This window comes from Cydia strobilella, chromosome 15 (assembly GCF_947568885.1).
Source record: "Cydia strobilella chromosome 15, ilCydStro3.1, whole genome shotgun sequence".
Lineage (NCBI taxonomy): Eukaryota > Metazoa > Arthropoda > Insecta > Lepidoptera > Tortricidae > Cydia > Cydia strobilella.
The window spans coordinates 15,202,122-15,215,749 of NC_086055.1; the positions used below are offsets into that span (position 1 = coordinate 15,202,122).

General features: G+C 38.9%; 2 protein-coding genes across 2 annotated transcripts; both read left to right on the forward strand.

The window, feature by feature from the left end:
- The first annotated feature begins 1,220 nt into the window (after window positions 1–1,220).
- LOC134747953 (uncharacterized) lies at window positions 1,221–4,204 on the forward strand. Its single transcript, XM_063682631.1, has 4 exons — window positions 1,221–1,375; window positions 1,897–2,043; window positions 3,389–3,566; window positions 3,948–4,204. Exons 1-4 carry the CDS (start codon window positions 1,295–1,297, stop codon window positions 4,202–4,204), a joined length of 663 nt encoding a protein of 220 aa, XP_063538701.1. The 5' UTR covers window positions 1,221–1,294.
- Window positions 4,205–8,454: 4,250 nt separating this feature from the next.
- Window positions 8,455–13,292, forward strand: LOC134747806 (uncharacterized). Its single transcript, XM_063682444.1, has 4 exons — window positions 8,455–8,648; window positions 9,897–10,076; window positions 11,044–11,173; window positions 13,106–13,292. Exons 1-4 carry the CDS (start codon window positions 8,544–8,546, stop codon window positions 13,210–13,212), a joined length of 522 nt encoding a protein of 173 aa, XP_063538514.1. The 5' UTR covers window positions 8,455–8,543; the 3' UTR covers window positions 13,213–13,292.
- Window positions 13,293–13,628: the final 336 nt, after the last annotated feature.

Sequence of the window (13,628 nt, forward strand, 5' to 3'; positions counted from 1 at the left end):
CACGTGCAACATTTTACGTATCACAAAAAGAGTGATAGAGCTGCTTGAGTTTGACATTACATTAATTTCGGTCTACTCTAAAACGAATGGCAAAATGTGACGTTTTCAACCAAAAGGTACCACATTGTCGCTTGTTGATAAGATTGATATTTTCTAATTGAAGCTATATGGAAATAGCGCCTTACTGACAAGCGACAATAAGTACCCTTTTGGTTGAAAACGGCACAAATACTGTTATGATTGGAGAATAAAAATACAAGCTTGGCGTTTACTTAAAACATGGCCTTACTCAATTCAGTAACTGACGACAGAGGGACGCAGGTAGACGTTAGACATGATACCTATATATATAATATATATTGCTTAAGCGTAAGCGCTTTAGCGAAGACCGACTAGAAAAGCCTGCGAAAAATCGTAATAACTTAACAAACTCATTCCATTCAGGTCGCAACCAGGAAAGCATAGACGTGGAAGAGACATGTAGCCGCCGTGCAGGTCTAGACGACAAATAAAAAGACTTCGATTTGAAGTAAACGTGTAATCATATAGGTGCTGGTTACGAGGTACAACAAGGTACAGTTGACAAAAAAGGTTAAATGGTGTAGAAGTGGTGGTAATGGTATGGAGGCTGATGCAAGAGTGATAAAGCGAAATTTGAACAGCGAAAAGGTAGTCTAAATTTAGGTGCCTCTAATTGGCCGCGATACAAGTTACGTGGAGCGCTCCTATTGGTGCTTTTAAAAAAGCCTCCGCATAGTAAGTGAGCCCGACGGCTGCGTTTAGCTACTGCATTATACAAATAAAAGGTTGCGTTCGCAACAGACATGAGTATAAATACTAAACAGATTAGATACTAATTAAGCCTAGGACATCTGTAATAGGTCACACGTCAGTATAATCAGCAGTATTATCGCAGTTGAAAGGTCGCACATCTTTACAGTTTCGTTCAAAAGTAAGAACATTCTGAGACGTATGTCTGTGGAATTAGATACAAAATTGCATATATTTTTAAGGCTTCTACAGACGGTGACACAAGTGGTATGTGATAAATAATTGCCGGCTTAGTAGGAGCAACGAATTGAATCGATCGATCAAAAGCCGCAATGTATTGCAAATCGCATGATTATCAGTGAGGTTTGTAGAGGACATTACGCTTAATCACACGTGCATAATAATAGGGAAGTAAAGAAATTGCCTACATTATTCTAGTTACACTATCACAGTGTAAACAACTTCGAGTATAAATAATAGTTGAAATATTATATTATAATTTGTGAGGTTATTTATATTTGAGATGTGTCTACCAGTGTTGACTAAATGTTGCTGTTGTATGCCATTAAGGAAGGGATTGATTGCTTGGGGATATTTCAGAATGGTAAGAATACCTTTTACTTAAGATAAACACAATACCTTTTTCACATCACCTATTCTGAAAAGGGCTTTTTCTTCCTAGGAGGGATCAAAGTGGCACTTTTCTGTTCTAGGACACTACATACTTTTTTTAGCTAAAATAATATTTTGAAACAATGTTTTCCTCATGGGTAAGGTACTATTTTATGTATTTTTTTTTAAATTTTAAACCCAGTAGTTTCGGAGATAAGGGGGGGACGGCCGTTTTTAGCTGTTTTCTTAAATAACTATTTATATTAAAATTACAAAAAATATATATTTTAGATTCTCAACAAAGAGCTCTCAAGAGAGAGAGAGAGAGAGTAAGTACAAAGTTTCAGAGCATACTAGCGAGTCGTTTTAAAATGCGAGCGTAACCACGTTTGTATGGAGAACCGAGCTTGTCGGGAACTAAATCTTTTAATGTTTTGGTTCAAGTCGGCCCTTGCAAATATAGTTTAGTTTAAAAAAAATCTTAGTTTTTCCCTTGATTAATTGTTTTTTTAGATTATTACAGCTGCGTATTTACTGATAATCGTCCACGAAGTCGGCACACAGTTCAGTGCGAAAGGACTCGCCATAGTACTCGCCCTACTGAGCTTCCTTGTGACCAACATGGTTTTTACTATTACATTCATCATTGGAGCACATAAGGTAACGTATATTGATGATTTAACTAACTTAGTAGTTTCACTCACGTATTTTTAGTCACTCGCGCGACATGTTTCGGAGAGCCTAGGACTCCATTTTCAAGCACTAACAGTGCCTGAGTGAGTAGCGGTCACGACGGATAGACGTCACGTACGTGGGTGTATATTAGCAAAGATAGATATAACTCCGTAATATATGGATACAGTCTAAGGAAAAAACGTGCCTCGAAAATCACGAAAATTTGATTCTCGATCAGATGGCGCCACTAGTTTTGGCCTACACTCGTATAGAGGGCGTTTACTATTTCGTTTGTTATTTATAATTTTAACGCATACCAGTGAAAGAACATGGGTCAAAATCATATAAAAATAATTAATGCAAATAAAAAAATCAATTATCCATATTTAAATACATTTTATCGTATTTTTATAAATATTTATTTTTAGTTTTAAAGTGTGTCGACAGATGGCAGTGAATTTACCGGGGTTACAAAATTTACTATGACAGTACCGCTCTAGTATAAGTTACTCTATGATATTAGCTAGCCATACGTGCCATACACGCACGGATTTGCCCGTCGGATCTGCCTGAAAGATGTGTCTGGCAGACATATCCGTCAATGTGTGGCGAGAAATAGACACAGATTTGTCCGCCGGATGCCCGTCCGCTGCCCATCTGTGTCTATTTCTCGCCACACATTGACGGATGTGTCCGCCAGACACATCATTCAGGCAGATCCGACGGGCAAATCCGTGCGTGTATGGCTAGCTATTGCTGATGATTTCCTTCCTTTGAAATTAATGCGCCGCAGAATACTGTTTAAACTTTAGGTTTAATTTTCCAAATTGTTTCGGAAATGACGGAGTTTTGAGGTAAAACATGTAAAAAACCGGCCAAGTGCGAGTCGGACTCGCGCACGAAGGGTAGCGTACCATTACGCAAAAACGGCAAAAAAGTCACGTTTGTGGTATGGGATGTTGAATATTTATTTAATCTGTTTTTAGTATTTGTTGTTATAGCGGCAACGGAAATACATCATCTGTGAAAATTTCAACTGTCTAGCTACCACGGTTCATGAGATACAGCGTGGTGACAGACAAACGGACAGACAGACGGACGGACAGCGGCGTCTTAGTAATAGGGTCAACAAGCCTTATAATAAAATTAAATATAAAAAGCAAAAATTGTAAATGTAGTTAATAAGCTATAATATAATTTCCTGTACAGTTACCATTGTCTGGGAAAGGACACTGACTTCTGTAACACAGAATTCAGGGACTTCAACACCATATTTTGTACTTGCTTCTGTCAATAAAAATATTTATTTTTATTTTATTTATTACAACAGAAAAACTACAAACTGCTGCGGCTGTACTACTCCTTCAGCATATTCGCTCTGGTCGTCATGATGATGGGCTACTTCATATTCATTACTCTGCAAGTGGCACTGACTTTACAGGACGAAGAAAAATATATCCTTGGTTTCCCGTTAATAGCTGTCAATATCACAACAGTCACCAGTATATGTAAGATTAACCTATTTAAAATAAGTTTTTTTGTCTAAAATTTCTATCCAACAATCTTCCAAAATCACCTTCGTATGAAAACCCATCTCACCCCAATTACGAGGGACTACGGGTCGAGGTGGGATTTCCTGTTTATCGTCAGTTATGAATGGAACTACCCAAAATAAAATAAAAACTAAAATACAAACGTCCGGTACACTTATTATATACACCATTCAGTTTGCATATGTAAAAATAAAATGTTATCGAGGTTTGAATGTCAGTTTTGCTCCTACTCACCCCATTTTACGGTACCTAAAATTATTACAAACAAACATTGAAAGTTATATAAAAGCACTATAAAAGCTTGTATATGTTTATAATATTTTTTTTTTTTTTCAGTTCTCGACCTGTACTTCCTCATACTCATTAAAATTGAGATTTTAAAGCAAAGAAACCAAACAGCCTATTACGTGAACGGGGCACGTAGAGAAACTAGCTTTGTCCTTGACGTTTCTTTAGCGAAAGAGGAGGACAGAAGATGTACCACAAGCTACTCCGACTCGGATTCTGAAGAAGATGTGGTTGAGAAGAAACGAATGTTTCCCGTTCATGAATTGAAAATATTAAAGAAGGATTTAGAAAATAAAAGGATATAAAAACTAGTTATAAAATATGTTAAAATAGCCGAAAGTTTCAATTCGTAAAGTACCTACCTATGCTTTTTTAGGGTTCCGTACCCAAAGGGTAAAATCGGGACCCTATTACTAAGACTCCACTGTCCGTCTGCCTGTCACCAGGCCGTATCTCATGAACCGTGATAGCTAAACAGCTGAAATTTTCACAGATGATGTATTTCTGTAGCCGCTTATAACAACAAATACTAAAAAGTACGGAACCGTCGGTGCACAAGTCCGACTCGCACTTGGCCGGTTTTTTTTTCATCATTCATCCAGTGCCAGAGAATAGGTATAATGGTCAAATAATTTAAGTAAATGAAACCTTAAGCGGCTTACAAAATACACTTAAGCTAGTAAAACGGCTGTGACATACGGACAGACAGGACGGACATGACGAAACTATATGGGTTCCGATTTTGCCACACTAATATAAATTAGGTACAAACTGAAATACATGTCATGTACTAAAGTGACAAAGAAGTGATGAAGTGGCCAGGTACCCTAGAGTTTAGGCGGCCTAGCCTAGGTGGCAATCGCTTTGTGTTTCTTTCTTCCATATTAGTGTGACAGTGACAGCTGCGTTTCGTTCGCTACGGAGCGTTACGCAGCGTACCTATTACCTACGTAGGCGAAAAACAGGCGAACGCGAAGCGGCGCGGAGTGAATCAATTGTGGCTACAAAATTTACTATGAAAGTACCGCTCTATCCTATTATATCGTCTTTGATTGCAGTAATATCCCCTATTGATCTTCTATTTTCGTTTACTAAAAATTTTAGGTACTTATAAAATATTCATTTTTACAATTATTTTTTTAAACACGCTGCTTAAAGTGGGAGCGCATTTTTCCAATTTTGAACGGGAGCGAATATTTGCGAAAACATTCAACTTACCAGAATTAGGATGATTCAATTCTTCAATAGTTGGAATTTTCCGAGTCAATCCTTTGGTTGATACCATTTGATACCCAATAGAAGTGTCCTACGTGGGCGATCTTGTTGCGAACGCGAACGCCGTGGGCCCGACGCATATAATCTGTGCCGTCGCGCCGCGCCGCTTTGCTTCAAGTTGTTCGCTTACGTAAGACGCTGCGAGCGATTGGCATGTTGTCTACGGGGCCAGCGTAAGCCGCGTAAGCTGGAGACGCCGGTTCGAATCCGGCCTACACCACTGGAAAGCTTGGAAACATTTTCTTTAGTATAAAACATCTATTTCAGTTGAGAATCACTGTTTTTTCAAAGCATAAACGCAATTTTACTGTAAGTACTTACGTTGTTATATCTTTTTGACCTCAACTGTTCCTTGAAAAGATAACATATCGCCCGACGATCAACTACCTACCTATACTTAGCTAATCTGAAATCTAGATTTCTAAGGTCTAGGCCAGTCTTCCCGCCTGGCCGCTAATAGATATCATCCTTCTTATGTATTAACTGGAATATGTCTGAGTGGTGTGAGTCATACAGTTATATTTCGTCTTGAAGCATAGCCACGAATAAGTACCCAAATATGGGAACTATTTTCTATAATTTAATTCTGTTTTGCTGCAAAAAATTCGCTTGAGGATTCGCAAAAATATTTGGAAGCGCATAATGATAGTTTATTGTGCAATTTAGTTATATAGGGTGGGCCAATGATAAATGCATTTTAAGGCCGTTCCATCGGTTTGCCGCTGTCACTGTCACATTTCGCAAGAAAGAAAGGGATAGATCATGCGCGCCAAGCGTCAATTTTGATCGAATTTTGTCGATTTTTATTTATTTTAAAAACGTTACCTTACAATATCGAAATTCGAAAGCTATGAAATTACTATTTAAGTTAAGATTGTTTTTTCTTCTTTTTTTGTTTATAGTATCACATAATAAATAACCGAGTAAAGTTAGATTAAAAGTCCGAGTTAGAGGTTACTTTGGGAATTAATTGTATCGAGCGAAGTGTCATAATTCGTGTATTGGAAGCTATGATATAAAAGATAATATAGTCAAGAACTACATATATTTTTTCCACGTCTACGAATATCAACGCCTCTTAGGAAAACATGATCATATAAGGAGATTTTTCGCCTTCTGGCTCAGGGAAGTTGTTCGGAACTGTCAAATTTTTGTTCTAACTGACAGGTCGATATCGTCCGGCGGACTGATAGTCAGTGGGCCCCTTAATGAAAGACGTCAATGCGAAAAGAGAATTTATCGCTGGCCCACCCTATATATTAATTCAAAATATATAAACGATAATAAATGTTACGACGTAGACCAGCGAGTAGTAAACCGGGTTGACTTTGGGATACCGGGGTGACTTTGGAATTTCAGTTTTCAAGGCATAGTAGGTATATTCTTATGCGGGATTTTTGGTGGAAGGTAAAGAAGAATTCATAATAATCTAACTTATTGCACGAACAATTCGAGAGAATCCATACTAATATTATAAATGCGAAAGTCTATCTGTCTGTCTGTCTGTCTGTCTGTCTGTGTGTTGCCTCTTCACGCTTAAACAGCTGAATCGATTTAGATGAAATTTGGAATAGAGTCCCTGAGAAGGACATAGGATAGTTTTTATCCCGAAAATCATCCCTTAAGAAAGTAAAAAGCGGGGTGGAAATGAGATAATTAATGAAGTGTCTGCTAATTTGTGTGCAAAATATGCTCAAATTGAATAATTGCTATGAATTTTTTTCCAGGCGCTATGCTTGCTTTAGCTGCTATTAGTAAGTCCGCGCAGACGAAGTCGCGGGCAAAAGCTAGTAATGTATAAGACTAATTTGGTGATCGTTTTGAAACTACCAAAGTAACTCCAAAATTTCTTAGTTCCGTTCAAAGTTCTAAAGTTCAAAGTTTTTTATTTGCGATAATCATGGTCAGGTACAGTCGCCATCAGATATATCGGAGCGGCCAAGGCGCACACAAATATCTGAGCACGCCTCTATTGTCAGGGCGTTAGAGTGCATGTTCAAATATTGTGAACACCTCGGCCGCTCCGATATAACTGATGGCGACTGTACAATGTGATAGACGTTTTACGTACTCAATCTTTTTCATGCAGACTCCCTTTAGATGTTGTAAAACTTTAAAAATAATAATAATTTATTAGCTACGCGTGCAAAAACTCTAATATCATAACATTCATAACCATAGGCGTTCTCGGTGTATAGAACAATCTCGAACTTAATTTTCAAATAATCCCTTAGAGTTTTTAATGATTCACGGTTAGTTTCACTAGACTTATATTGACCGGGATATAGACCGTGATTACCTTTTGTATTATTTGTGAGCTCCCGACAACAAGTGTGAATGCGACCGTTGGTAACGTTGAAAGTGAACGCAGCCGACGCGCAAGAATGAGGGTAGACAGAGCGCTGTCTACACAACTTTGACACCCACCCGCTATCTTCAGTCACCCGTGAACATGATGCATGTAACTGCGTCGAAATATCGGGAGCTCACAAATAATACAAAAGGTAATCACGGTCTATATCCCGGTCAATATAAGTCTAGTGAAATAATCCCTTGTCCCAATTTGATCAAATCAGGCCCCAGCCAGTTCAAAATTGTCCTTATTTAAATTCAAAATCATGGTACCTTTAGAGGAAACATCCTATTATACACGGGATGCCCGCAATGACATACAACTGCCATCTTCGCAGTCTGTCGCGAGACACCTCAGTGCTGCTGTGCTCAGTGGTTAAACAATACGAAATCTAGATGTAAGAAAATACAGACTTAGCCTCACAGGCTCACACAGTGCGTAATTAAAACAGATTTGGTCTAATGTCCAGTTTGATGTAATTGTTTTCACCACACTAGCTCGTAAAGGCTCTCTTTATGACTTTATCCAAATACTGATGAGTTGCATTTTATCCACAAGAGCGGCAAAGTTGATGCAAATTTTGAGTTGATTCCTCATGTTAGCTGAATTGATGTTTTAACGATGTTTTGAATGATACTCGTATTTAATAGTGTTCAAGTGAATTGTATTAAGGTTTTACTGTTAGTATTTTGTGATGTGGTGAAAAATGTTGTGTTTCACTCAGTAACTATGTCTGTTTAACCCTCGTGCCTTAAAACCCTAGGCTCAAGATTCCACTTCTTGAACCGCTTGCTATGCTCGTGGTTTAATGATAAGATAAGATACAGATAAAGAAAATGTTGGCACGAGGGGTTAAATGACCACATTGACCCCTTTTAAAACAAATTTGTTTTACAAGGGGGCAATTTTCAACGTGGTGAAACAGAGCCAAGACCTTTATGTTACGTCAGTTAAATCGAATAGGCCCCTGACATATGTCACGATTATAATCCCGCCTGGGGTGTGAGGCCTGCGAGATGAAATGGTGCCAAACGAAATGTCCAACGATCCCTATTGTTAGAAAGTGCTGCTTCTTTGTGCCCATACGGAAAGGAGTTATTATATTCGGATATGTCAATTTGGTAAGTAACTTTACATACCTAAATATATCAAGGGTTTGCAAACTACGGCCCGCGAGGCCTGAAGTGTAACTCAAACTAGAACGATCCGGGACGAGGTGTCCGAAACTTTGTTTTCTATAGAATAGAAAGCATCACAAGATCCCCGAGACTCGGAAGTGGCTTTCAACATAATATATATGTCGGACACCTCCCCAGGTATCATTTATACGTCATTATGACGTCAGCGACGTCATAATGATGTCATAATGACGACATAATTACGTCATTATGACGTCGCTGACGTTACTTTACTACCTGGGTCGGTTCTGACCCGGGCCGTACTAGTGTGAGTCATGTTATACTTTACCTTCGGCTCGCTGAGAGAAGCGGGAAAGCTGAAGGCCTCGCCAAGGGCTTCGGGTAGAAAAGTTCAGAGATCCCAATTTTACAGGTAACAAAGTTCTTAGGTATATTTAAACTTTCGTGGAGATCCGTAGCAACTTTTTTCAAGAAAATTTAATTTTTGAAAATATGTTTTTCAACTAGCTACTCTTTTAATATTGTCTTCGGTTACCGCGATAGTTACTCATGAAATAAAACTATGAAAACGGATTATATCGCGTATATTGAATTTATAATACATCCCGACGTTTCGAACTCTTTACAGCATCTCTCTTGTCGACTCTTTTGTCTACGTAATTACTAATTACAGTAATTACACAAAAAATACCTAGCAGTAAATATACTTACCTTACTTTATTACCTTTTTACACGTGAACATAATACGAGCTCCAAAAGGGCGCCCAAAAACTGATTTTTCCTCTAGGCGCCTAGCCCCTATAAAATTCTGAAATGGAGTATTTACTTTGTCAAATCAAAATTGTAGATGTAGGTGTCCAGACCGCTAAGCTTAAGTGGGACTGGGCTGGGCATGTCTGCCGCATGCACCCTGAAAGGTGGGCAAAAATGGTTACCGAGTGGCTCACGGAACACCATAGAAGGTGCTGGCCGGGGTGCGGGCAGACTGAGACGACGAGAGAGATGGCGGGACGACTTGGACTTTTATCCGGATTAGCGGGAAACTATAAACGACAGGGTCGAGTGGAGGAAACGAGGGGAGGACTTTTCCCAGCAGTGGGACACTAAATTAGGCTACTAAAAAAAATTGCATTTGTCTAGGCAAATTTTGATGTATGGGCGTATGGGCGGCTAGAGGTCTCTATACAAGTGCACCTATATTTAACTATTAAGTAATCAAACCTTTTCTAGGTGCTCACTCTCCTCGTGTTCCCATTCTTCGTCTTTATGCTGGTGGAGGAGGCGACTAAAGATGACGACGGCGAGGAACTGCCTCCACGCATGGACCCCATAGTGCATATACCGCTGACCCTCGCCTTTCTGCTCACTGATGTTGTCATGTACATCGTGCTGCTTATTGGAGCCCATAAGGTAATGTTTTATTTAACTTACCTTGTTAGTAATTTAACTTATCACATCTTGGAAGCTAAATTAGACTACCTTGAGGTTTGACACTTTCTACCATGAAGTCTTCATGCCTATTGAGTAACATAGAAAAGATGACGACTCGTGCTGCTCATTCGTGCTCATAAGGTATACTATCTCAATCATGACTACTTAATTATTGCATGGCTAATCTCATGTATTGTCAGACCTGGCTTGCGGAGCTTCAAACTTGACGAGATGAACTGAAACCTGACCACTTGCGTCGATCAAATAAGATAAGACCTATCTCGTCAGGCAGCCAGAGGTCCGTTTTTGACAATTAATCCCAAGAACTGGTGAGACACTATTTTAAACTAGGTAATACAGCTATTTCCTCAGTACTTTCAGAAAACAACCGCTAATTTAGCTCTTCAGAAACCTTTACCCAACTCATAACCAAATGAGTCACCGATGGGCCAATTTACGGTATCGTCTCTTAATTTTATCTTCCGCCGACTTGGCAGTTAGAGTAGAATGAGAAAACTTACTCGTCCCTCTTTCTATTGATATACTACCGTAAAGGCAACGGCAAACCCATAGCAGTAAGATCATGACCAAAATAATCCAGCGGATCTACTTGTCTTACTTGCCCGCTGATTGCGACTGACGGTCGCGTCCTGGATATATTAAAACTACGTTTAATAGACCATGTAAACTGATGCTGTCCTAAGTATGTATACTCGGATCTAGAGATGAATTCTGTGGAATGTATTCGAAAAAGTTATGATAATTCATAATACTGTCTTCGGTTACCGCGATAGCCGTTTACAGCGTCCCGTTGACTAGGTACCAACGCTGTAGACGGCTGATTGCAGACGTCAATGGGAGCCTGTGGTAACAGACGCACAGACAGACTTAGTAATAAGGTTCCAGTTTTATTTATGTATCTCATGAATGGTTTTCGTGTTTTCAGAGAAAACAGGGCTTACTGAGAAGCTACCTGTACTTCGGCCTCGTGTTCCAAGTGGTGACTTTCTGCGTGGATATGGTGTTCCTTGACATGGAAGAGTACCTTGAGAACGCCGTGTATTTCTTCTTTTTAGGTATTTGTAATTACAATATTATGTAAAATTAAATAATTTCACGGCTTAGACTCACTTGTTTTAGTCACTCGCGCGACATGTTTCGGAGAGCCTAGGTCTCCTTTTTCAAGCACTAATACGCGAGTCAACACATGAGTCTAAACCGTAAAATTATTTAATGTTAATATGTCTCACAACAGTTTAAATTCGATCATGTAAAATGCATTAATACAACTCTCGGGTGCAAATTACATTATCGTTACAACATAATATGCACCAAATCGTCAGTTTAATATTTTATTATATAATTTTACTACTAAACTGACAATTACGTTACTTTTTAACACATTTATTTAGATCATACGCGTTAAAGATATCAAAACAAACGCCTACTACAATATAGTAGCAAAGTTTGAATTTGAAAGATTGAATTTTGTTGTATCAAAAAATTATGTCGCGCAAATTGTGTTAAATAGTAGCCAGTATACGAATTTATATGGGCACATGCCATAAAAATAAGTAATCACCCTGCCTAAATTGGAATTAATACCTTTAAAATTGACACAGCGCTGGATACGGATACGGCCCGTGAAAGTCCTTAGTAACCGAATTCTTTACAATCCGGCCCGCAACAAAGAAACGCCTTGCCGTGATCCCTGGGGTTTTCTCTGTCCTTGGGTCAAGTAAGACCCCTGTTTTACTCCAAGACCGGGATGCTCCTGGAGACCGATTTAAATTTCACAATGTGTTATGGTTTTGTACTGGTTTTGATAAGATTGATTAGCGCGCTTCTCACGGACGATTTTCACTAAATTCCGCATCCACCAATCAACGTGAGCTATATTCAAGGTCATATCAAAACCAGTTCAAAACTTTTAAATTAAAGGAAAAATGGAAAAAATTACAGCTCCAGCAGGACTCGAACCTGCGACCATTGGAACACCGGACCAATCGTCCCTGCCAACTGAGCCACGGAGGCCTAATGTGTGCGAATTTTTCCATCCCTTCCCTCAACGCCTTAAGGGTGGCGTATACCAACGTTTACCTACCGGAGGTGTAAATTTTTCCATTTTTCCCAAGGGCCTGACACTCTTTGATAGAGAAAGATAGTTTTATTGTGATTCCTATAAGAGGAAGGAGAAAATAGTGCCATGCTTTGTCCTTATCACCGACCGGGTGGCACCATAGTTAGGCGATAGCGAAATACCGAAATTTATAAGAGTGAAAGAGAAGAAACATTCTTTCTCTTACCCCTGGTCGCTCGGCGGTGCGTCTATAACTACTTGTATATACTATGTTTATGACTTTTTTCAATTTTTTCATTAATTTAAAAATTTGGAGTAATGCTCGCAGACGTATCTGCTTCATAAAAAATTGCTCAGTTCAAAACTATAACAATCTGAATCGGACTCCTATGCCCGTACCATGACTCTGACAGTGTCAAAACTGACATATATATATATATATACTCTAACCATAGACATAGTTTATACCAGTAGTTATAGATATGAAACCGAGCGACCAGGGGTAAGAGAAAGACATATTCATGTATTGACAGTTCCATTTATGGCAGCATAATCCTTTTTCTCTTTCACTCTTATAAATTTCGGTATTTCGCCATACCCTCCTTGCTATGATGCCATAATCCGACAATAAAAAAATTCCCGGTCGGTGATAAAGACAAAGCATGGCATTATTTTCTCTTTCCTCTTATAGGAATAGCAATAAGCTATCTTTCTCTATCAAAGTGTCAGGCCCTTGATTCTAACGGTACGTAATTTACTTTCTTTACATCTCGCTCGCACTAATATGTCAGTACGAGCGAGATGCATAGAAAGTAAGTTACGTTCACGCTAGCGTTTATATCAGTGCCGAACTGATGGTAGCCGTACTGTGCTCCCTACAAACGCTTCCCATTTTCCTCTTCTCAACAGAAATCCGTGTTCCCTCCAGGTCTGAACCTGTACCTGCTTTTTCTGGTCTACAACACAGTACGGGTCATTGAGGAGAGTGCAGTCCAGTATGTGGCGCATCAGGATTTGAGGCATCTCATCATATGACGTCAATACTCTCGACAGATCTCAACAACAAAATGGAGCATAAGAAAACTCGCGGTCACAATACAATCAAATGAAATCCAGTATATTAAAAATACGTACCTACAACCTACAATACATATTGTAAGGAGTATACAGCATGATAGTTACTACTACATTTTTAGGCTTAAGATGACTTGGGCCACTAAAAAAATAGGTGCTACTCTGACGGCTTCTACTGTTCCAATCATTGGGTAGTTAAGTCCCCGGCAAGCTCGACCGAATTTCACGTGCCCATACAAACGGAGTTTGGTTCTCATTTTAAAACTACGTATTGGATTGTAATGTAACTTTGCACATACAATGACATGAGGTATATCTAGGTCTGTAATTAGTTTATATAGCTGCAGTTTATAAAACTAACGAAATAGAGCAAAAAC